At 41.3% G+C, this 23761-nt stretch overlaps 1 protein-coding gene across 2 annotated transcripts; it reads right to left on the bottom strand.

Moving 5' to 3' along the window:
* Positions 1-2555: 2555 nt before the first annotated feature.
* Positions 2556-23416, bottom strand: LOC111974605 (guanine nucleotide-binding protein G(q) subunit alpha). Of its 2 annotated transcripts, XM_024002469.2 has the most exons (7): positions 22519-23416; positions 14220-14404; positions 12851-13005; positions 12362-12490; positions 9157-9286; positions 7219-7372; positions 2556-7077 (listed from the first exon to the last, which is right to left on the bottom strand). In XM_024002469.2, the coding sequence occupies exons 1-7, from the start codon at positions 22652-22654 to the stop codon at positions 6887-6889; spliced, it is 1080 nt and encodes a 359-aa protein (XP_023858237.1). In that variant the 5' UTR covers positions 22655-23416; the 3' UTR covers positions 2556-6886. The 2 variants fall into 2 exon arrangements, with proteins under 2 accessions (XP_023858237.1, XP_070303030.1); XM_070446929.1 differs by having other exon boundaries at positions 2556-7372.
* Positions 23417-23761: the final 345 nt, after the last annotated feature.

Raw genomic sequence — 23761 nt, 5'->3', positions numbered from 1 at the left:
GGTGGCATTATTTTATAGTATAAAGAATACAATTGAAAATAGAAACAATATTTTCTCAAAACAATTTGAGGTAGTACGCACATGCGGCTATTCTGTGTTGAGCAGTTAACAAAGAAACATACTCCTATATGCTTAATTTAGAGTTATTAATTTAAGTTATGATACCAACGTTGGGCTATATGGTTTGATTTTTAATACATTCTAAGTCTGCATGATGCGACTCTAATGCTGATTTGAAAAAAGTCATGAGGCATGAGCCCTGCTTAGTTTTTTGCGCAGGCTATATGCACTTCATCAGTCTCTCATTCACAATTCGACAAGCACTTGATAATGCCTCGAGTTTCCCGGTGGCATCCCCTTTGTGTGATCATAATGCCTCCTAAAAAAAATCCATGCCTTTTACGGCCAGTGGTCCGTTGTGCCCTTGGACTGAATATAATAATTATAATTCCCTTCTCCCGGGTGCATGCTCCGAAGGCCCTCTCACTCACATGGCTCTCCGTCATGTGACCAGTGAAGACAGACACATTCGGGACGCAACTGGACGCAACGCGTGTTCTTATCCAAATCCGAGGCGCATATTGAAGATATTGGAAGAACTGTCCACATTTACTTTTCGTCAACCAACAAGATGAGTTGACCTAACAAACAGCAAAAGCACTAGCCTATGTCAATCTACTATCCCCCATGGTGCAAAAGTTGACCTATTCTGTGCGAGAAAGAAATATTCCAAACCTAGTCTGGGACAGATGTTGGATGCGATAGATCCCAAATTAATACAACCACTAGCATCAACAACAACAAAAATTAAGCAATGAGGCAGACGCAACAGATCAGAACGTCAAACTGTTGATAAACTATTAGGCTATTTCTTCACATTATAAGCGCAGCAATGCCCACGTGGCAGTAGGCTATAAGCGCAAATGTTGCATTAATGGGAAAACACCATTCTCAAAAGTCACCACAAATGCGATTATACATGTAATGCTTTTTTTATAAAGGTGCATTTTTATGTTGAAGTTATCTTCCCCAGACTTGAAACTCACACACTGATTATGTATGCCAGTTAGGCTCTACACCAGTTGTAAAGCAGATTAATGTGCTTAATTTTAAGAAGTTATTTGGCCACTTTAGTTGTGATTCTAACCTTTTCAAAACATATAGGCCTATGGGCTAGACTACATGATGTGTGCGACTATGATTTGAAAAAGTTGCAAAAAAAAGCCATGCACTGTTTCTTGCCTTAGTGCACGCACACAAGCTGGTCATCATTCACAAGTGATAATATGTATAATTCACAAGTGATAAGCTAATATTGTCACCTATCAGACTATTCTTGATTTCATTTTGTCTTTACATATACTAAATAATATGTGTTAAATTTGTTTTGATTTAGAAAGGTGCATGATAATGGTACAGTCTCGAAACAGGAGCAAGGGGGAAAAAACAACATTATATCTATGCACTTAAATAGCAAATGGAGGACACTTTTCCCATGGTTCATTTTCATGCCAGCCAGGTAGGCTATAGGACTGTTGTAAAGAGAAGCAATGTGCTTAATATTAGGAAAAGTTGAGAAATAACATAGTAGGCCTAGCCTATAGAAAACTGTTGGAATCCTCCTCTTTTTAATAGAGGCCATCACTCTGTTTTGTCACGCAATTCCATAGCCTATTGAAATGTTGCACAAGTTGTTCCTTGTCATGGTCTCTATTGCACCAAAGCCAGTGACCTCACAAGGTAAATATCTGTCAAGCGCCTCTAGGAAAGGAGTTCATTATTTTAATTGAACTCTTATCCAGAGCGCCTTTGAGAATTATGCTTAAGTTCCTTGCTCAAGGGCAAGTAGAAATGTTTTTCACCTAGTCGGCTCAGGGATTCGAACCAGCAAGCTTTTGGTTACTGGCCCTACACTCTTAACCGCTAGGCTATCTGCCACTCTTTATGGCAACTATCTACGCTCACTTTGTTTGTGTGTGTGCGTGCATGTGTGCGTGCACGCTTCAAATATAAATTTTGCTCTCTTTCCTGTTACTTTCTGGCTGGCTTCGTGATATAGCCTTCTGGTCTCGGTGTGAATACTGAAACATGTTCATACAGGTGTCATACATACTCATTTAGAGAGCGGAAACATGATGAAGTGTTCCTTAATTAAATAAGAGCAGGAGGCACATGTACATGTGAACTTTTTCTATCACTTGTATGTAGTTCATAAATACATTTGAAAGAATGTACATTCTGATGATTGGCCATCAAAACAAATGCAAAAGCTTCTATTAATGTACATTCCTCAACTGGATTTGAAATCTATTCAAACAAATGTGTGTGCCTAGCATATTGTGAGCGTGGTGCACATGCCATTATGGAAAGTGCCACATTTGATCACCTACCTGCATTCTAACCCATGACCCACTCTGGTAATCAGGTGCCTGTAAAAAGACACCCCCACGTCCCATTCCCTAGCCCCTGCCCCCTACTCCTTCAATGTTACAGATCTGAAGGAACTGGGTCGTGCTCATTAGGCACCAAATAGAATAAAACTGACTGAAACCTGGCCTTGTCCAATAAAAAAACTCTTTATTTTTCGAAAACATTTTCCGTTGYATGCCTAATGAACACAACCCAGGATAGGTTCAAGCATGTAGGAACTCGGGATGGTTCTAATCTAGGGTTGTTTTCGTGGACCCTCGACAGCAAAAAGACACTGGAAGGTGTTTTTGAGAGGCTAACAGCTTGCTCTTACTGGGCATCGGAACCGTTGCTTGGTCACAGCTCAGTCTTAAACGTGAACATAAGAAACATCAGGGGGTGCAGCATTACGTTAAATGGCCCCTGAACAATAAGCCCCAACGGAACACAGTAGTCCCAGTGTGGGGAGGACTAGGGGAAACCAAAGCCCTGTTTGAATACTTTCATACATCCTTCCTGCCTCCCTTCTTTGGAGAAATCACTAATCTGGCAGTAGGATCCCAGTGGACAAAAACTGATTAAATCAATGTTGTTTTAGTCATTTCAACTAAAACTTGGAAAATCTACTTGGAAAACTGATTGGACTTGAAAAAAAAGTCATCGTAAGAGAATGTATTTTTTTCACTAACTTTTAACCTAAATCCAATGACATGTTGTTTTTTGTTGATTTCACATTCAAACAAATGAAAAATCTAAACTAGACGTTGAACTGACATCTGTGACTAGTGGGATTCTTGCTTTAACATATCCAATCATGCTAGATCAGTGACTACTCCAATGAGGAAAGGAAGAAATTAAGTGTTTTCAAAAAGGGCCCTCATCTAGTAATACTTAGGACAAGTGCTCATTTCCTGAAGCCAGTATTTCGGTCGAAACCAATGGAATTAGCCCTGTAATTGGAGTCTGCAGTCTTTTGCAGCTTCTGGCATACCGTTCCGTTAGATCATATTGATTGCTCATTATGCAGATCTAAAACTTCACTTGGTTTCTTGTTGAAACATTAACTGCCAAAAAAATATATACATTCTCCTCTTAAAAACATGTTTTTTCCCAAATGAATTAGCCATATATTAGACATACATATTTTCAATACTGCACATTCAATCTGGCAAAAAAGTAATGATTACAAAGCCAACATGGATGCTGCCATACAGTTGAAGTAGGAAGTTTACATACACCTTGGCCAAATACATTTAAACTCAGTTTTTCACAATTCCTGACATTTAATCCTAGTAAAAATTCCCTGTCTTAGGTCGGTTAGGATCACCACTTTATTTTAAGAATGTGAAATGTCAGAATAATAGAGAATGATTTATTTCATCTTTTATTTTTCATCACATTCCCAGTGGGTCAGAAGTTTACATAAACTCCATTAGTATTTGGTAGCATTGCTTTTAAATTGTGTAACTTGGGTCAAACGTTTTGGGTATCCTTCCACAAGCTTCCCACAATAAGTTGGGTGAATTTTGGCCCATTCCTCCTGACAGAGCTGGTGTAACTGAGTCAGGTTTGTAGGCCTCCTTGCTCGCACACACATTTTCAGTTCTGTCCACAAATTTTCTATAGGGTTGATTGAGGTCAGGGCTTTCTGATGGCCACTCCCAATACCCTGACTTTGTTGTCCTCAAGCCATTTTGCCACAACTTTGGAAGTATGCTTGGGGTCATTGTCCATTTGGAAGACCCATTTGCGACCAAGCTTTAACTTCCTGACTGATGTCTTGAAATGTTGCTTCAATATATCCACATCATTTTCTTCCCTCATGTCATCTATTTTGTGAAGTGCACCAGTACCTCCTGCAGCAAAGCACCCCCACAACATGATGCTGCCACCCCTGTGCTTCACGGTTGGAATGGAGTTATTCGGCTTGCAAACATAACGATGGTCATTATGGCCAAACAGTTCTATTTTTGTTTAATCAAACCAGAGGACATTTCTCCAAAAAGTACAATCTTTGTCCCCATGTGCAGTTGCAAACCGTAGTCTAGATTTTTTATGGCAGTTCAGGAGCAGTGGCTTTTTCCTTGCTGAGCGGCCTTTCAGGTTATGTCGATATAGGACTTGTTTTACTGTGGATATAGATACTTTTGTACCTGTTTCCTCCAGCATCTTCACAAGGTCCTTTGCTGTTGTTCTGGGATTGATTTGCACTTTTCGCACCAAAGTACGTTCATCTCTAGGAGACAGAACGCGTGTCCTTTGAGCGGTATGACGGATGCGTGGTCCCATGGTGTTTATACTTGTGTACTATTGTTTGTACAGATGAATGTGGTACCTTCAGGTGTTTAGAAATTGCTCCCACGGATGAACCAGACTTGTGGAGGTCTACAATTTTTTTTCTGAGGTCTTGGCTGATTTTCCCATGATGTCAAGCAAAGAGGCACAGAGTTTGAAGGTAGGCCTTAAAATACATCCACAGGTAGACCTCCAATTGACTGAAATTATGTCAATTAGCCTATCAGAAGCTTCTAAAGCCATAACATTTTCTGGAATTTTCCAAGCTGTTGAAAGGCACAGTCAGCTTAGTGTATGTAAACTTCTGACCCACCGGAATTGTGATACAGTGAATTATAAGTGACATAATCTATCTGTAAGCAATTGTTGGAAAAATTACTTGTGTCATGCACAAAGTAGATGTCCTAACTGACTTGCCAAAACCATAGTTCGTTAACAAGAAGTTTGTGGAGTGGCTGAAAAACGAGTTTTAATGACTCCAACCTAAGTGTATGTAAACTTCCAACTTCAACTGTATATATAAATAATTGAGAGATGTACAATGATTATAGCATTCATAATTGCACTATGCCTCAATGTCAATTACAGGCTTATGTTTAGGGCATTGTTACAAAAAACGGATATACTCAGATAAATAACTGGGGGTCAGAGCCACTGGAGCCAATCAGAAGTGAGGGATTACTTTGGTACAAATTGTGCTCAATGCTCCGCCCCCTTTAACGTGGGAAACAACTAATCATCTCCACTGCTAACAAACTAAAACAGTCGGACAGCCGTGCTGTGATTGGACAATCAAAAGGACACAGCTGCATTGTGTTTGCTCAGTCTACGTGAGACCTCGGAGCTATGACTGGCTACCATAGCTGCATTTGCGGTGGCCCAGCTCAGTCCAGGCAGTGAAAGAAGACTAGCAGCCCCTCTATGAGAGAATAACCTCTTTCAAAGGCAGATTCTCACATCTGACTGTCACCCATCAGTAGAGCAAGGTCCTCCATCCGCCAGTCCCTGCCTCTGTCTGGGCAAAAGAAAATAACCATTTCATACTTTAAGGATTACCAAACTCAAGCCTTTAATTAATAAAGGGGCTTATGGTTACAACCGTCCACATACTCACAACCGGTCACTAGCGGAGTTCAGCTTCTACTGTCAATAGTATTATCATATCCTCACAATGGCCGCAAAACGATTGGCCACTACGATTGGCATTAACAACAACGACCCTATGGACTCCAGTGAATGAGTGTTTTGTCAGGCTTGGCTTACTGACTCAAACAAGTGGTTTTGGCATTCAACAATTAATACAAGATGGGGGAGAAAAGTCTAACCAAAAACGTGGTGAAACACTTTAAAAAGGTCACACGTGCGCACGGTAAACTCTTGGATCCTTCAAAAGGCTGTGTCCTGTCTTGCCTCCAATACTCTTTCTAGTTAACAGCGTGAAAGGGAGCCTCGAGTTAACGCTACATCCTTTTGGCATCGGCGATAAATAGGACCTTAAAAAGCCTGGTACAGCACAACTTGATTCCAAAATAACTGACTCCTGACCCTAGGGACTGCGATGGGTGATGAGCATCATGATGCCCCCTCACTATACAGCCCAGTTAAATGACTGACCGCTGACCCTACTGTGTGGCTGATTGTACACGTCAAACGGTACTAAAGTGGATGCAATAATCAAAACAATAATTTCAAGAAATCAGTGTCAACACTTCTCACCCTTTCAGGGGGAAAAAATGTGTTCATTCATGAATTAGAACTCCAGAGGTCTTAGTTGACAAGCAGGAGAGTGGACGCCACAGACTGGCACTGGAATGGACCGACTAGATCGAATCAAAAACTAAATGGCGGGAGCACCTTGGAATCAAGTTCAGAGGCATTGGACAGAACCCAGCAGCCACATTGAGTGTCTTTAAAAAAAATAACGCTAAAAACAATTAGAATAATTGGAGGAACTGTGCTTTACATATCCAACATTGACCTTCAAACGCCCTAAACCCTTCAATCATGTTCTCTTTTAAATAGAAAAAAATAAAAGGGTCACCAATGGCAATAAATTAATATTATGCAACCATTATTTTTTTTCTTCACAGATTTGACAGTGAATAAGTTGGAGAAGGGTCTCTGGGCCCCAGCCTTGCTGTGCTCATGCTGAAGTTCCTTCTAATATTCGAACTCTATGGTTTCACACCAGGTTGTACTCCTTCAGGTTGAGCTGCAGGATGGTGTCTTTGACGGCGGCGAACACAAAGCGGATGTTCTCCGTGTCTGTGGCGCAGGTGAAGTGGGAGTAGATGATCTTGTCGCTGTCTGGGTTCAGGTCCACAAACATCTTCAGGATGAACTCGCGGCCAGCCTGGGCATCTCTCTGGGGACCTATGTTAGAGACAAACATATTATAAGCCTTGTTATTACACATTATAAAAAGGCTCATGAATGCTTTTAACAAGTCATAAACCATTATACCCGTGGGCTTTAAGTAAAAGGGAAATATATTTTCCCCCAGAGGCCACTCACCGTCAAATTCTGGGAAGTAGTCGACCAGGTGGGAGTACATGATCTTCTCCTCCAAGAGGTCTTTCTTGTTGAGGAAGAGGATAACGGAAGAGTTCTGGAACCAGGGATATGTGATGATGGTCCTGAACAAGGCTTTACTCTCCTCCATTCGGTTCTGAGAGAGAAACGAGAGTAGAAGAACAGTTTAAGTACAGCTGCTTTCATTAAGAGGGATAGTTCAGCTACACTATCCCGTTAAGTACAGGTTTTAACATCGGAGAGAGAGATGGCCTCCAGATGCCTTTTCATTTCATTACTGGGCTGCTATGTACTTTTAATCTTTACATTCACTGCTAGACACACACCGCACCTCAAGTGATCCACAAAGTCCATTCTATGATGCCATATCCATTTAGACAAGAGTGTTGTCACAAATCTCTGCTCATTTGTGTGCGGTGCTCCACAAGCAATCTTTCAGGTCTCATTATTCTCAGATTTGCATGGAGGTTTGAAGTACAGGTGACAAAACGATCAAATTTCACAGCTTTACATCCAACCAACTGGTCTTATGCTGTTTCTATTGTATCGTCACCATAAACATTGTTTTTTCCCCTAAGGACACAGACAGTGAAAAAGCCAAGAGCATGCTGGAAACTGCTGGGAACAAACAGATGGTGTGCCTTCGAGAAAGTTCTGTCGCCCCGAGGCTGTATTCAAAACAGCTGTAGGAGTAATTTACAACTGCTTTCCAAGTGGAAGGGAAGTCTAGCTGAAAAAAGCAGTCTTATCTTCATTATTTTAAATAAGGAAAAGCCTTTCACCTTCAAAAGCGCAGAGGTGTGCCTCTAATACACGTGTCTATTGTACACCATAGTTGAGAGAGAAGACCATAGCCACAGATATTCACATTGTTGTCCATTGTAATAATGTAATTTGAGTGACAGAGTTGTACAACGTTTCAGAGACCTGTATTTAACTTGCTTTGTTGGATATTATTGGGAGTCCTATTGTCAAATGATGTAACTTCATGCAAAGTGCTGCTAACTAAATAGTCAAATAGGTGTACTTTGTTGGTGTGTCAGGGCCGGCGCCAGAACTAATCATTTGGACGGGCATTTGATTTCCATAGGTGGGTAAGTTTTTTTGTTTGTTTTTATTTCTTCACGGGACCGCCTGTTTTTTTTTATGGGTTTAATAGTAAAAGACATGTCATTTAACTGTAAAAATGTATTACCTTTTTAATGTGGCATTAACACAACCAGTACATTTTTTTCATCTGATTGTCAAACAAATCACTTCAAAAAGTAGGTTACTTTCGCACGTTCGTCCAAAATCATTCCAGCATCTGAACAGCATACTGTGCACCCGCCAACTTTCCTTTAATTCGCAAGTAGCTGAAACTCACTGGAGAAAGCATCTGAGCGAGCGATACAGCGCCCCTCTGTCTTACTATATATATCCGGGGTGGCAGGTAGCCTAGTGGTAAGAGCGTTGGGCCAGTAACCGAACGGTTTCTAGATCGAATCCCCGAGCTGACAAGGTAAAAACCTGTCGTTCTGCCCCTGATCATGGCAGTTAACCCTAGGCCGTAATTGAAAATAAGAATTTGTTCTTAACTGACTTGCCTAGTTAAATAAAAAATAAAATATCCCATGTACCTGATGCTTTATGGCCAAAAAGAGTATGACATGCCATAACCCTTTTTGGCTAGACAGAATCAGATACATGGGCTACACATACTGAGACAGAGGGGCGCTGTTTAGCTCGCTTTAATGCTTTCTCTGAGATTGAGTCTGTCATTGCTCGTCTCAGTAAAAAATTATTAATATTTTAATATTTTATTTGGGACAGGCAAGGAAGTACGGTAGGGCAGAACCCCTAAGCCCCACCCATAACGCCGGCCCTGTTGAGTGTGTGTGTGTTAAATAGACATACAGTACAGTTAACAACAACTCTCACCTCATTATCAGATTCTACGAGCACCTGGTCATACTCGCTTAGTGCCACCAGAAACATGATGGATGTGACGTTCTCAAAGCAGTGTATCCACTTCCTCCTCTCTGACCTCTGACCCCCCACGTCCACCATCCTGTCATTGGAACAGAGGAGCAACGTTAAGTGCAGATGACTTGAGTAGAGGTCGACCGATTATGATTTTTCAACGCCGATACCGATTATTGGAGGACAAAAAAAGCCGATGCCGATTTAAAAAAAAAAATTATATAAAAAATGTATTTATATATATTATACACACACATTTTTGTAATAATGACAATTGCAACAATACTGAATGAACAATGAACACTTTTATTTTAACTTAATATAATACATAAATAAAATCAATTTAGTCTCAAATAACATGAGAACATATGTTAAAACGAATCACCAGCTTTCATGGGTCTTCAATATTCCCAGTTAAGAAGTTTTAGGTTGTAGTGCAGAACGCAGAGCTTGTCTGCATGGTCCCCTGTCAGTCTGCTCCTCCGCGAAACACAGACCTTATTTGAAGTAGATCAACACATTCTCTATGGAAGACATGAACGGTAAAATAATGAAGGAACCCCTTTCAAGTTCAGCCGCAAGTTATTACAGGAATTATAACGCGTCGACTATTTCTCTCTAAACCATATACCTTTGACTTTATTCCGTTCCGTATTTTATCTAACGGGTGGCATCCATGAGTCTAAATATTCCTGTTACATTGCACAACCTTCAATGTTATGTCATAATTACGTAAAATTCTGGCAAATTAGTTCGCAAAGAGTCAGGCGGCCCAAACTGTTGCATATACCCTGACTCTGCGTGCAATGAACGCAAGAGAAATGACACAATTTCACCTGGTTAATATTGCCTGCTAACCTGGATTTCTTTTAGCTAAATATAACTTATGGTTAAGTACACATTGGAGCAATGACAGTCATTGATTGATTGTTTTTTATAAGATAAGTTTAATGCTAGCTAGCAGCTTACCTTAGCTTACTGCATTCGCGTAACAGGCAGGCTCCTCGTGGAGTGCAATGTAATCAGGTGTTAGAGCGTTGGACTAGTTAACTGTAAGGTTGCAAGATTGTATCCCGGGAGCTGACAAGGTTAAAAATCTGTCGTTCTGCCCGTTCCTAGGCCGTCATTGAAAGTAAGAATGTGTTCTTAACTGACTCGCCTAGTTAAATAAAGATTAAATAAAGGTGTAAAAATATTTTAAAAAATAAATAAATGTTATTTATTTTTATAAAAAAAAAAAAAAAAATTAAATCGGCAAATCGGCGCCCAAAAATACCGATTTCCGATTGTTATGATAACTTGAAATCGGCCCTAATTAATCGGCCATTCCGATTAATCGGTCGACCTCAACTTGAGTACCACTAGAGTTGGCATGGAAATATACTGTAGGTCCTATTCGTGTTCGCTACATGATCATTGTTTTAGTGAACTTCCAAGCTGGTACTACACACTATTTATTAGGTACACCACCCCATTGCCAAAATGGTTCACTCCTACAGACAGTGTTCACGTGGCCTTGGGATGCTATATAAAAGCAGACCGACTGGCATCGAGGCATTCACTTACTGTTCAATTGAACATTAGAATGGGCAAAACGAGTGACCTAAGCGACTGAGCGTGGAATGGTCGTCAGTGCTAGGCACGCTGGTTCCAGTATCTCAGAAACGGTCTGTCTCCTGGGCTTTTCATGCACAACAGTGTCCACAGTTTACAGAGAATGCTGCGACAAACAAAAAAACGTCCAGTCAGCGGCAGTCCTGTGGTCGAAAACATCTCGTTAATGAGAGGTTGAAGGAGAACGGCGAGAATTGTGCAAATAACAGCACACTACAACAGTGGTGTCTAGAACAGTATCTCGGAATGACCAACTGGCCGGTCCTTGTCACGGATGGGTTCCAATCCTATCAGCTAGAAACAAGAAGAAGCGGCTCCAGTGGGCGTGTGATCACCCACACTGGACAATGGAGGAGTGGAAAAACATCACCTGGTCTGACAAATCCCGGTTCCTGTTACATCATGCTGATGGCAGAGTCGGGATTTGGCATAAGCAGCATGGGTCCATTGCCCCATCCTGCCTGGTGTAATGGTGAAGGGAATGTTTTCCTGGCACACATTAGGTCCCTTCATACCAATTGAGCAACATTTCAATCCCCTGAAGAACTATGGCTGTTCTGGAGGAAAAGGTAGGGTCCAACCCGGTACTAGATGGGTGTACCTAATAAACTGGCCACTGAGTGTAGATGCCCCAAGAATATAACATCAATTGATAGAGCTATATCCTGCCTGTTTGGCCCTGTCCGGGGGTATCATCAGATGGGGCCACAGTGTCTCCTGACCCCTCCTGTCTCAGCCTCCAGTATTTATGCTGCAGTTGTTTATGTGTCGGGGGGCTAGGGTCAGTCTGTTATATCTGGAGTATTTCTCCTGTTTATCCGGTGTCCTGTGTGAATTTAAGGATGTTCTCTCTAATTCTCTCTCGGAGGACCTGAGCCCTAGGACCATGCCTCAGGACTACCTGGCATGATGACTCCTTGCTGTCCCCAGTCCACCTGGCCGTGCTGCTGCTCCAGTTTCAACTGTTCTACCTGCGGCTATGGAACCCTGACCTGTTCACTGGACGTGCTACCTGTCCCAGACCTGCTGTTTTCAACTCTCTAGAGACAGCAGGAGTGGTAGAGATACTCTCAATGATCGGCTATGAAAAGCCAACTGACATTTAATCCTGATTATTATTTGACCATGCTGGTCATTTATGAACATTTGAACATCTTGGCCATGTTCTGTTATAATCTCCACCCGGCACAGCCAGAAGAGGACTGGCCACCCCTCATAGCCTGGTTCCTCTCTAGGTTTCTTCCTTGGTTTTGGCCTTTCTAGGGAGATTTTCCTAGCCACCGTGCTTCTACACCTGCATTGCTTGCTGTTTAGGGTTATAGGCTGGGTTTCTGTACAGCACTTTGATATATCAGCTGATGTAAGAAGGGCTATATAAATAAATTTGATTTGGTCTGTTCTCCCCACTACATCAATATGGAAGTGGAATAGTACATATAATCAGTGGCTAGTGTGAGAACTGAGACAATCCTTCATCTCAGGGTGTCATTCTATTCCATTGTTGCTTTGTTAGAATAGAATAGCCCAGTGAGCTTGATGGTTGGCATACCTGAAGATGACACTCTGGAGGTCAAAGGGGTACTCGATGATGCCCGTAGTGGGGACCCTAACTCTCAGCACATCCTGCTGAGTGGGAAGGTAAGAGGCCTCTGAGATCCGGTCCAGCGCATTCATGTAACTACGGAGACAAAAAAAGTATTGTGAGTGCCCACTGACAGTGTGAGTGCCCACTGACAGTGTGAGTGCCCACTGACAGTGTGAGTGCCCACTGACAGTGTGAGTGCCCACTGACAGTGTGAGTGCCCACTGACAGGTGATGATAATATATGAAAGTATAGAAAAAAATGACCAAAGACATGGTTGGATATTTTAAGTTGGCAGCCTAGGGAACATTCGACCATGAAATATCGTATTTACTAACTATTTACTAACTATTTGACCATAGATAAAGTACAGTATTTATAACATCGTGGGGATTGAAGTCAGCAACTCGCAGGAATGGCCTTCATAAGTAGAGTTAGAGATCTCATTTACTCACTATTTGGTAGAGTCCGACAGCTGGTACTCCCGTCTCCTATCGTAAGCTTCCTGGATGCCTGGATCGTTCCATAAACACTTGATGGCGTCTATGTAGGGGTTTGCCAACGTGCTGACTTTCTCCACATCCACCTCTCGGACCACGTTAGCGTTGCCCTGAGAGGAAAAAAACTGATTAAGGTCTAACCTCCAAGTTAGACTTTCAGTCGACAGAAACAAACATATCAATTAAAGGACATCAATTCAAGGTTCTATGTGTCTGAAATGGGACTAAAGCATAACCCAGGCAGAGGCAGGCAATCTTGACGGTTGATAAGTATGGCCGCGTTCCAGGTGGTCTATTTTGTAGTGCACAGATGATCAGATCCCATGACTCCTGGAGAGGTGTTTAATTAACATCTCAGGAAGTCCAATAATATCATATAGGAATCTTCTGAGATGCACAGCCTGCAAAAAAATAACCTAAAACGCGACCTTTTTCTTTCACTATGCCGTTCCACAGATGACTCTTAGGGCCTAATATGAAGCTACCACATAGCCCAACTCCAGAAGTATCATGTTCTAATGTTACTTACAAAAAGGAAAATGAATTCCCCTATGTCACATGACTGTCTTCACTTCCTTATCTGGCCTCACCTCATGACTTATTTCTACTGTACCTTGTTACCAAAACCCCAAAAGGAAGTGATTGTTTTTTCCTGGTGACAACCTGGGAATGACATGCTACTGCCCCCTGTTGAAGGTATCCAATCATTAAGCCAGCACAACAGGAAAATACCACAGGCTTCATATACAATACAGGCCACTTGTGATTTAATCAATAAGACTATATGAACACTAACGAACAACAGATAAACCACTGAACATACATAAGGGAACCATCCTATCCTCAAATAACAACATGAGACTACATGGTCAGATGTCACACCAGGCCTAGGGATTCAAATGAGACATGGCCAGTCGATAACAGATAGGTCTCAGTTCCTCTATTGGCCAGTTTCATGTGGAATTACTTGCAGTTCTAAATGTGACTTGAGAACTTTATTTTCTGCAGACCCAACTTATTGTAACTGGAAGGGAATAGCACCACTATTTGGTCAAACGAATAAGCAGAATTAGGTTTAGTACACCAGATGACTTTCCTCTCACTCACACACAAACCCTTGGCTGGATGACATGGAGGGGGGTTGGATGAGCATGACAGGAAGACACAGGAAGTGCCAAAACAGACAGGATGTGATTGTGGACGACTGTTCCATGAAAGATAGCATAAAGGAGGAGATTACTCTCAGTAACACATCTCTCTCATTCTCACTGTCACACACACACACACACACACACACACTTCCATTCCCTCTTTCCCTCCTTACCTTGTTGTGCTCATATTTGTAAGGGATCCTTAGGGTCTCTGTGGCGCGGATCATGGACTGCATGGCAGTGAAGATGTTCTGGTACACCAGCTTGGTGAAGCCTCGCTTGTCCTCGTCTGAGTAGCCGGCACCATGGATGATTCTCATCTGTTTAATGAAGGTGCTCTTCCCACTCTCTCCAGTACCTGGTAAAAGGGGAGAGGGTTGAGGTGAGGATGGGGAAGGAAGGAATACATGGGTAATTGAAGAAGTGCGAGGCACTATATCCAGACAAGGATAGCATCTGGACAAACAAACCAAAATCCATAATCACCTATTACAGCCCTATTCACATTCAGACACACACACAATCTCCTTTCCCGGCTGCTCCTGCCAGCTCCTTCGATTTCTTGACCTGGTCAGTGACCAAGAACAACATCTCTATGGATACATAAACTATTGTGATGTGCGATCTGGATCCTGGAGAGATCCTTAACAGAGGTCCTCAACAGAACCTAAATGTACCTCTACCACCCTAGTCATAGACTGTTCTCTGCTACCGCACAGCAAGCAGTACCAGAGCGCCAAGTCTAGGTCCAAGAGGTCCAAACAGCTTCTACCCCCAAGCCATAAGACTCCTGAACATCTAATCAAATGGCTACCCAGTCAATTTGCATTGCTCCCCCCTCTTTTACACCACTGCTACTCTCTGTTATTATCTATGCATAGTCACTTTAATAACTCTACTTACATGTACATATTACCTCGACCAACCGGTGCCCCCGCACATTGACGCTGTACCGGTACCCCCGGTATATAGTCTCGCTATTGTTATTTTACTGCTGCTCTTTAATTACTTGTTCCTTTTATTTCTTATTCTTATTTTTTAAACTGCATTGTTGGTTAGGGGCTTGTGAGTAAGCATTTCACTGTAAGGTCTACACCTGTTGTATTCGGCACATGTGACTAAGAATTTGATTTGATACACAGGGCCAACATAATAATGAGGTATCTTATCTCCATCAAACCACAACTGGAGTTTAATATCCTATACTAGTTCTACACAGGGACAACATAATGATGAATTAGTCAGGATGTGTCCCAAATGTCTCCCTATTCCCTTTATAGTGCACTTATTTTGACCAATGAGCCTTTGTCAAAAAATTAAAAAAATAAAAAGTGCACTGTAAAGTGAATAGAGTGCCATTAGGGACACAGTCATCACTGTCGTCCCCCTTCCCCCCCACACAGTTCTGAGAGGAGATAGAAGAACCTCTTCATTTACATGAAGCTGTAAATAAGGAGAGGAGGGGAGGGCAAGCAGGTGTGTCCTGGGGGAGAAAGTGAGCAACTCTGGGTCAGAGATGGAACACGTCCCTGGTGAATGACTGATAACTAGAGATAGTAGACATGAAACCATCAACTGGTCTTTGGCTGGGACTGAAACCAGTGGACTACAGACAGCTGGTCCTGTTGTAAAGTACATGTCGATCTTTTGCAGACTAAGGGTGTTGCCAGGCATACGGTTAGGGTCCTACAGAAAGTGTTAAAGTGGTACCCTCTAACCCAGAGTCCCCCCAAACACAGCAACACAGGAAGTAGAGAAAGCTACAATGTTTTGGGATCATACATACAGCATGTTGGGAAATTGAGTTAGAACCACACAGATCTTGTAAAGACCGAAGATTACCTGCACTTAATTTAGCTTGCTGAGATACTAGTGATTACATTGGAGTTTAGAGGATGGGGAATATGTTGTTACAATGTTGGCAACTGGACTAGTTTATATATGTGGTAAGGTGGCAGTCTATATCAGGGGTTCAAACTTTTTTGCTTCATGGCCCACCAATTGAGGTGTCTTTTGAGTCGCAATCAACCATAAGGGTTGAGTGGTGAAAAAACATACACAGACCAAATAATAAGTAAAAAATATAAATCTGGCATCAGAGGGAACATGTATTTTTAAAGCTAATTTCCTGCGATTTTAAACATGTTGGCATGGAGCTGAGAGAATTTTGCAGTTTAAGCTAATTCTATGCATTTTGATATGGCTAATGCTGTGTTCATATGCTCGAACATTATAACAAAATCATGTAAGTTCTCAAAAATATAGAAAAATATATAAGTCCCTTATCTTTTCTACATACTTTATTTGATTTTAGTCATTTAAGTTCACACTTAAATGTAAATGTATATATATTTTTAAATAACAAAATATATTTGTTTTTGAAATGCACAAAAAAAATGGCATCCCGCGACCCACCCGGACCCCTGCCGGGACCCACAAGTGAGTACCGACCCACAGTTTGGGAACCAATGGTCTATACAGTGGTGGAAAAAGTATCCAGTAGTCATACTTGAGTAAAAGTAAAGATACCTTAATAGAAAATTACTCAAGTAAAAGTGAAAGTCACCCAGTAAAATACTAGTGTAAAAGTATTTGGTTTTAAATATACTAAATTATCAAAAGTAAATGCTCAAATATACTTAAGCATCAAACGTAAAAGTATAAATCATTTCAAATTCCTTATAGTAAGCTAACCAGACGGAACCATTTTCTTGTTTTTTTACATTTACGGATAGATAGGGGCACACTCCAATACCCAAACAAAATTAACAAACAAAGCATGCGTGTTTAGTGAGTCCACCAGATCATCAGTTGGGATGACCAGGGATGTTCTCTTGATACGTGTGTGAATTGGACCATTTCCCTGTCCTCCTAAGCATTCAAATAACGAGTACTTTTGAGTGTCAGGGAAAATTAATGGAATAATAATAAGTACATTATTTTCTTTAGGAATGTAGTGTTGTTAAAAATAAGTTGTCAAAAATATAAATACTTAAAGTACAGATACCCCAAAAAACAACTTAAGTAGTACTTGTATTTTTAGTACTTAAGTACTTAACACCACTGTCTATAGAGCATTGATGTGATTGTTACAAACAGAGCAGCAGGTAAATCAGGCCTAAACCATAGAGACCAGTACTAATGTGTTCTAATGCTCCGTTTGTAAACAAGTGGGAGGTGGGATTTACCAGTTGTGAAGTTGTAAATACCAGTTGGATGCATTCACGTACTTTGAAGTCGTTGATAAATGCTGATTGACAAGATGCGTAAACCATAACCTAAATGTACAGCGATCAAGCTTGTAAGCAATTTAAAGAGTTAAAAAAAACACATTTATAGTTTGCTTTTTATAAATACTGTTTTGTTACGTTTAACTGCCGAAAATGCTGTTTGAGGTCATTTCCTTAGCAGGTGACGTTTTTCTGCATGTGGGAGAAATCGGAGCTCAGGGATGTCGACGAGTTTCCCACTAATAATTACCAGTTGGAGGGTCGTTCAAGTGGATTTTTCCTAGTCGTATGTGGTAAATTCCCACTTGGTTACGAACACAGATTAAGGCTGGCCTGTATCAAGGCAGCAGTCTTCCCCCATCACTCTACCAGCTTCTTTCACATGGATTACATCATAACATTGACACAAGTCATTTTTTAGGGAACTAACGCAATTTTGGAAATATTACATCATAGACAGACTGCTTGTATTTTTTTTTACTGTGAATTGTGCATCTACTTTCTATGAGGACGTGTAGACGTGTAGACAACAAAAATGATGGTCAAGGATAAATACAATAATAATGAAGTAGCCTAACATAATACATTTAATTTATAGTGCTTTCTATTATAATATTGATGTTCTTATATTATGCATCTGAAGTATCCTATACACTTGCACCAGACAGTCCAATGGTATGTGATAGAATACATGTTACCCAGGATCCCACCTGAATTCACAAACAGACTGCTTTAGGGGTGGTCCCATCAAGATACTTTAGGTAAGGCGTCAGCATTCTTCAGTTCGGCTGGCGGTTAGTCAAAGTCGGCTAGGTGAACCGAACAAGTGTGCTGGCATACTCTCTTCAAAGACCTTCGCTTGAAAACCATAAAAAACACAATAGTATTGTTTGTCCATTTTGAGATGCCGTAGCCAGTATACAGTTCCTCAAAATAGTCTGAATTAATCTAAGATAATTTAAGAATCGGTCATTAATCTGTCATCATTTTGCAGAGGAGATCTTAGTCATGCAATTTTACATCTAACTAATATGTTTGGTGCAGTATTTCCCAATGAAAACGTGCATAAAAAGGAGTAGTCTCTCGTTGAATGACCACAAAGACTTTATTGAAGAATCCCTACTGTTAACCAATCACCAACGAACGGGCGTAGACTTCAACGCCGAACTTCGGCTTGCCTCTAGAAAAAAAATGGTGTGCCTGGTCAGCCGAAAAAACCCTCACCAAAGTCCAAAACGTCCTCATAGTATATGCACAAACTCTTCTGAACTGTTTTGGCTGGGAAGCATGTGGACGCTTTTAAGGCAAGGTTTGGCTCAATTCCAATTAAAGGCAGTCAATTCAGGAAGTTAACACAAATTACATTTTTACACAAATTACGTTTTTAAACTTCTTCTGTGATGACAAAGAGCCAATGAGCAGACTGAGGCTCCACCTGTTTGCACTCAACGTGGAGTGTCAGAACTCTATAGGGTTTGCCTGGTTCTAGAGACCCCCTGTATTCTGAGTGGTGTATGAGGGGTTGCATTCAAGTAAGGAAACTGACACATGGCCAATGCTCTAGTATAGTTACAATATAATAATAATACAATTACGCCATTTAGCAGACGGGTTTATCCAAAGCGACTTACAGCGACTTAGGAACCCACTATTCTGGAGAAGGATGCAATTGTGTTCCACAATTCAGGGCGTTCCTGCATGTGGGCATTCCTGCATCTGCAGGAACCCCTTTTTATACTTCTATTGGTACATGTTAAGTTTGGACAGGTGGAAGCTCTCCAGTACGGTAGGTGGTGTTATTGCACAATAATGTTGGATGCCAGAAGAAGGGGCGGGACCGACAACGGTAGCTAGCTAGCCGTACATGGGTAGCCAGTGTCCTTCGCCGCCGGCTGTTAGGCACTGTTTTAATGCAGTTCTGTTATCGACTGTGAAGGCAAGTTTTCGACAGGTGGGAGCGAAGGACACTATGTGCTAGCTTAGCCAGCTAGTCCTAAGGAGGACTCTGGCAAACAGCAAGCGGGAGGCGAGGGCAACACCGTCTGCTAGTTACCTAGCAAGCACACGGTGTCGCTAACTATCAAGCTAGCTAACACACCGTGTCGCCCCAGCCTCCCCGTGCTGTGCAAGTGGGAGGTGACCGATAGACAGTGTCCTTCGCTCCCACCAATCGAGCACTGTTTTCCTGCAATTCTGTTAACTACGGTGAGGCCAGGTGTTTGGCAGGCAGGAGCAAAGGACACTGTCTACCGGTGTCGCTCCCGCTAGCTAGCAAGGAATGCCCACATGCAGGAACGCCCTGAATTGTGAGCTGCAATTGCACACTATTGCTATCCTGGCTAACTGAGTTACATTCTTCTTAAAGAATGTCAATGAAGCAAAAAGGTCAACAATGCTAAAGTTCACTGTATATGCACTCCCCAAACTCATTTGGGGACAGTCGTTTAACAACTGTTGGACTTCTTCGATACACCCATAAAACTAAAGTGAACGATCACTGTTAGCGTGTTAGTAATAGAGGTCGACCGATTAATCGGAATGGCTGATTAATTAGGGCCGATTTCAAGTTTTCGTAACAATCGGAAATCGGTCATTTTGGACACCGATTTTGCCATTTAAATTCTTTTTTTTAACACCTTTATTTAACTAGGCAAGTCAGTTAAGAACACATTCTTATTTTCAATGACAGCCTTGTTCAGGGGCAGAACAACAGATTTTTACCTTGTCAGCTCAGGGATTCAATCTTTCAACCTTACGGTTAACTAGTCCAACACTCCAACCACCTGCCTCACGAGGAGCCCGCCTGTTACGCGAATGCTGTAAGAAGCCAAGGTAAGTTGCTAGCTAGCATTAAACTTATCTTATAAAAAACAATCAATCAATCATAATCACTAGTTAACTACACATGGTTGATGATATTACTAGTTTATCTAGCGTGTCCTGCGTTGCATATAATCGATGCAGTGCGCATTCGTGAAAAAGGACTGTCGTTGCTCCAACATGTACCTAACCATAAACATCAATGTGAACTAATTTGCCAGAATTTTACGTAATTATGACATAACATTGAAGGTTGTGCAATGTAACAGGAATATTTAGACTTATGGATGCCACCCGTTAGATAAAATACGGAACGGTTCCGTATTTCACTGAAAGAATAAACGCTTTTGTTTTCGAGATGATAGTTTCTGGATTCGACCATATTAATGACCTACGGCTCGTATTTCTGTGTGTTATTATGTTATAATTAAGTCTATGATTTGATAGAGCAGTCTGACTGAGCGATGGAAGGCACCAGCAGGCTCGTAAGCATTCATTCAAACAGCACTTTCGTGCGTTTTTCCAGCAGCTCTTCGCAATGCTTCAAGCATTGAGCTGTTTATACCTTCAAGCCTATCAACTCCCGAGATTAGGCTGGTGTAACCGATGTGAAATGGCTAGCTAGTTAGCGGGGTGCGCGCTAATAGCGTTTCAAACGTCACTCGCTCTGAGACTTGGAGTAGTTATTCCCTTGCTCTGCATGGTAACGCTGCTTCGAGGTGTGGCTGTTGTCGATGTGTTCTGGTTCGAGCCGAGGTAGGGGCGAGGAGAGGGACGGAAGCTAGACTGTTACACTGGCAATACTAAAGTGCCTATAGAGAACATCCAATAGTCAAAGGTATATGAAATACAAATCGTATAGAGAGAAATAGTCTATATTCCTATAATAACTACAATCTAAAACTTCTTACCTGGGAATATTGAAGACTCATGTTAAAAGGAAAACAGCTTTCAATATGTTCTCATGTTGAGCAAGGAAGTTAAACGTTAGCTTTCTTACATGGCACATATTGCCAGTTTTGCTTTCTTCTCCACTTTGTTTTTGCATTATTTAAACCAAATTGAACATGTTTCATTATTTATTTGAGGCTAAATTGATTTTATTGATGTATTATATTAAGTTAAAATAAGTGTTATTCGTATTGTTGTAATTGTCATTATTAAAAAAAAAAAAAAAAAAAAAAATCGGCCCGATTAATCAGTATCGGCTTTTTTTGGTCCTCCAATAATCGGTATCGGTGTTGAAAAATCATAATCGGTCGACCTCTAGTTAGTAATGACCCGTTTCTTCTGTGAATTACCAATACTGCATTTCAAAGAATTGTTGCGGCTACTGCCGTGCAGAAAGTGTGAGGAAAATCCAGTTTACTGATCCATGTCCTATGAGCTGGCTTTCAGTTCAGGCAGCTAGGAGTTGATTTGATTACATCTGCCCATTTCAAACCAAGTCCATTTACAACCCAGCCTTTTTACATAAGTAACTTTCATCATACAGTATGCCAGGCCTATATCCAAAACGGATCATAACAGACAGACTTGAATAATGAATAGTAACTTAGTAAAAGATGGTCCATTAAACCTACATTCTAGGATAAAAAAATTAACAAAACGTTTTCCCTGCCACTTTTCCTGATATAGGCCTATACAGAAGCTGAGGGATGGAGCTGGGGAAATGTAACCCCTCTCAAATTCATAGACATAGCTCTAGATGCAAGAACTGACAATCCATGACATCCACATGATACCTTCAAAATATGTTTAAAGCTATTAGCCTATTTCTTGCTTAAGGTCTTCATGTTTGTAAACACGAATAAACCTTTATATTTTGGGGGTGTGATAGAAAAAGACAGTTGTGCTAAGCATTAGGCATTCATAAATTATATTCTTCATGAGTCAATGGGTAGGTTAAATGTCAGGAATTGAAATGACCATTGAACAGAAAGCCGTATCCCAGTGTACCTTTAAAAAAAGGCTGTCTTATTCGGAGACGTGGGAGAGTCGCGTGCACAGATTGTTGGGCCAAACTTTCCGACTCGAAACATTCAAGAACGTGTGTTATATGTAGTGCACAGTGCAGGTAAACACTCGTTTAGTTCAGGATTTCTCGACCCTGTAATTGCTACCAATAAAACGCCTAGACTTTGGCCTCGTCCGTAAACAGACAGAAACCACAAGTCTACCATCCTAGTTACTACGTATTGAAATTAATAGTTGGATGGTTCGTGCGATTAAAAAAAAAAGATAAATGGTAGCAATATTCAAATAAAATTGCTTTGGAACACTTGAGATTGATAGAACTGCTACAATTTGGCATGTGTGGCTGGCTACAAAGTTAGTCTGGTTTTCAGGAGTAGCTCGCGCAGCACCACCCAAAATGAATTTTCGCCTTTATTTGCATCACTCATCATCACCACTAGCTTACCGAGAAGCAACAGCTTCAATTCCCGGCGAGCATCCCTCTTATCGCGGCGGAGCTGTCTTTCGATCTCGTCGTTGATCCGCCTGGATTCTTTCGCCTCCTCGCTTAGGCAACACGCCATTATGGCGTCTAGGGTCATTCTTTTAAAATCACCTTTCCTTCTTCTTTATGCACTACGCAGATTCCAGTTGCGATAAATGATAACAATTAACGGATATCAAATCACGCCATTACAGCTGCAAAAAAAACATGGACGTGTTATAATGTGGCATAGCCTGGGGAGAGAGGAAAATGTATAGGCTATTTGAGAAATTGTTGCCCCCCCTACCCCGTTTCGTTTCGCTTTCTGACGGACTGCCAGTCAGCAAACAGTGGCTCGGGGAGTTAACTAAATGTCAGAAATTCTAATTGGGTAGTCTGATTTTCCTCCTAAATATGATCATCAGAACGGTTTAAAACAATCATACGTAATGTTCTATGTGATAAGCATTCTCATTCTTGCCCAGTCATCCTCTTCACATATTTTTTTAAAGCATGTCTTCGTATCGTAATAGTCCCATAATCCATTCGATGAGAAAATACATGAATAAACGACTCCCGGGCGTGGTAAGGCCGAATATGGCGGATTTACACTCCAATCCGCTAGGCAGGAATACTGTTATTTCCCTCCGACATCAAGAAAACACAAGAAAAAACGCACCAATCTCATGTTAGCCTACTTCCCAAAACGGAAAAACGCGTCATCCGTGTGCTTTCAAAAACAGGGAAATTTAAATTATTCTGCTATACGTTTGCCTATAATAAAGTTTGAAAAAAATACGTTTTTCGATCAGCCTTCCCCTGTCCTCAATTCTCCATGTGTTTTTATAACAGACATCCACTCCTAGCCGGTGACGTCGGACAGTGGTAGCAGGGAGTGTCCTCAGAAGAAAAGCGACTCCAAAGTATGCCACCAACCGAATAGACAAGCGGTTGGTGGGATACCGCTACCTGCTCTTATTACCCAAAAGCTATTAAATTAATGATACATACACTACATGACCAAAAGTATGTGGACACCTGCTCGTCGAACATCTCATTCCAACATCATGGCCATTAATATGGGGTTTGTCTCCACTTTGCTGCTATAACAGCCTCCACTCTTCTGGGAAGGCTTTCCATTAGATGTTAGAACATTGCTGCAGGGATTTGCTTCCATTCAGCCACAAGAGCATTAGTGAGGTCGGACACTGATGTTGGGCGATTA

Source organism: Salvelinus sp. IW2-2015, linkage group LG15, assembly GCF_002910315.2.
Source record: "Salvelinus sp. IW2-2015 linkage group LG15, ASM291031v2, whole genome shotgun sequence".
NCBI classification, from domain to species: domain Eukaryota; kingdom Metazoa; phylum Chordata; class Actinopteri; order Salmoniformes; family Salmonidae; genus Salvelinus; species Salvelinus sp. IW2-2015.
This window is presented reverse-complemented; position numbering and strand designations above follow the sequence as displayed.

Bases quoted from the DNA above. Each gene is read 5' to 3' on its own strand.
- LOC111974605 (XM_070446929.1), bottom strand. From the start codon at position 22,654: ATGACCCTAGACGCCATAATGGCGTGTTGCCTAAGCGAGGAGGCGAAA. The intron at 12,491-12,850 runs GTGAGTAAATGA...TTGTCTCCGTAG, and splicing joins CTGTCGGACTCTACCAAATA to TTACATGAATGCGCTGGACC. The intron at 7,373-9,156 runs GTGAGAGTTGTT...TTTCTCTCTCAG, and splicing joins TCGTAGAATCTGATAATGAG to AACCGAATGGAGGAGAGTAA.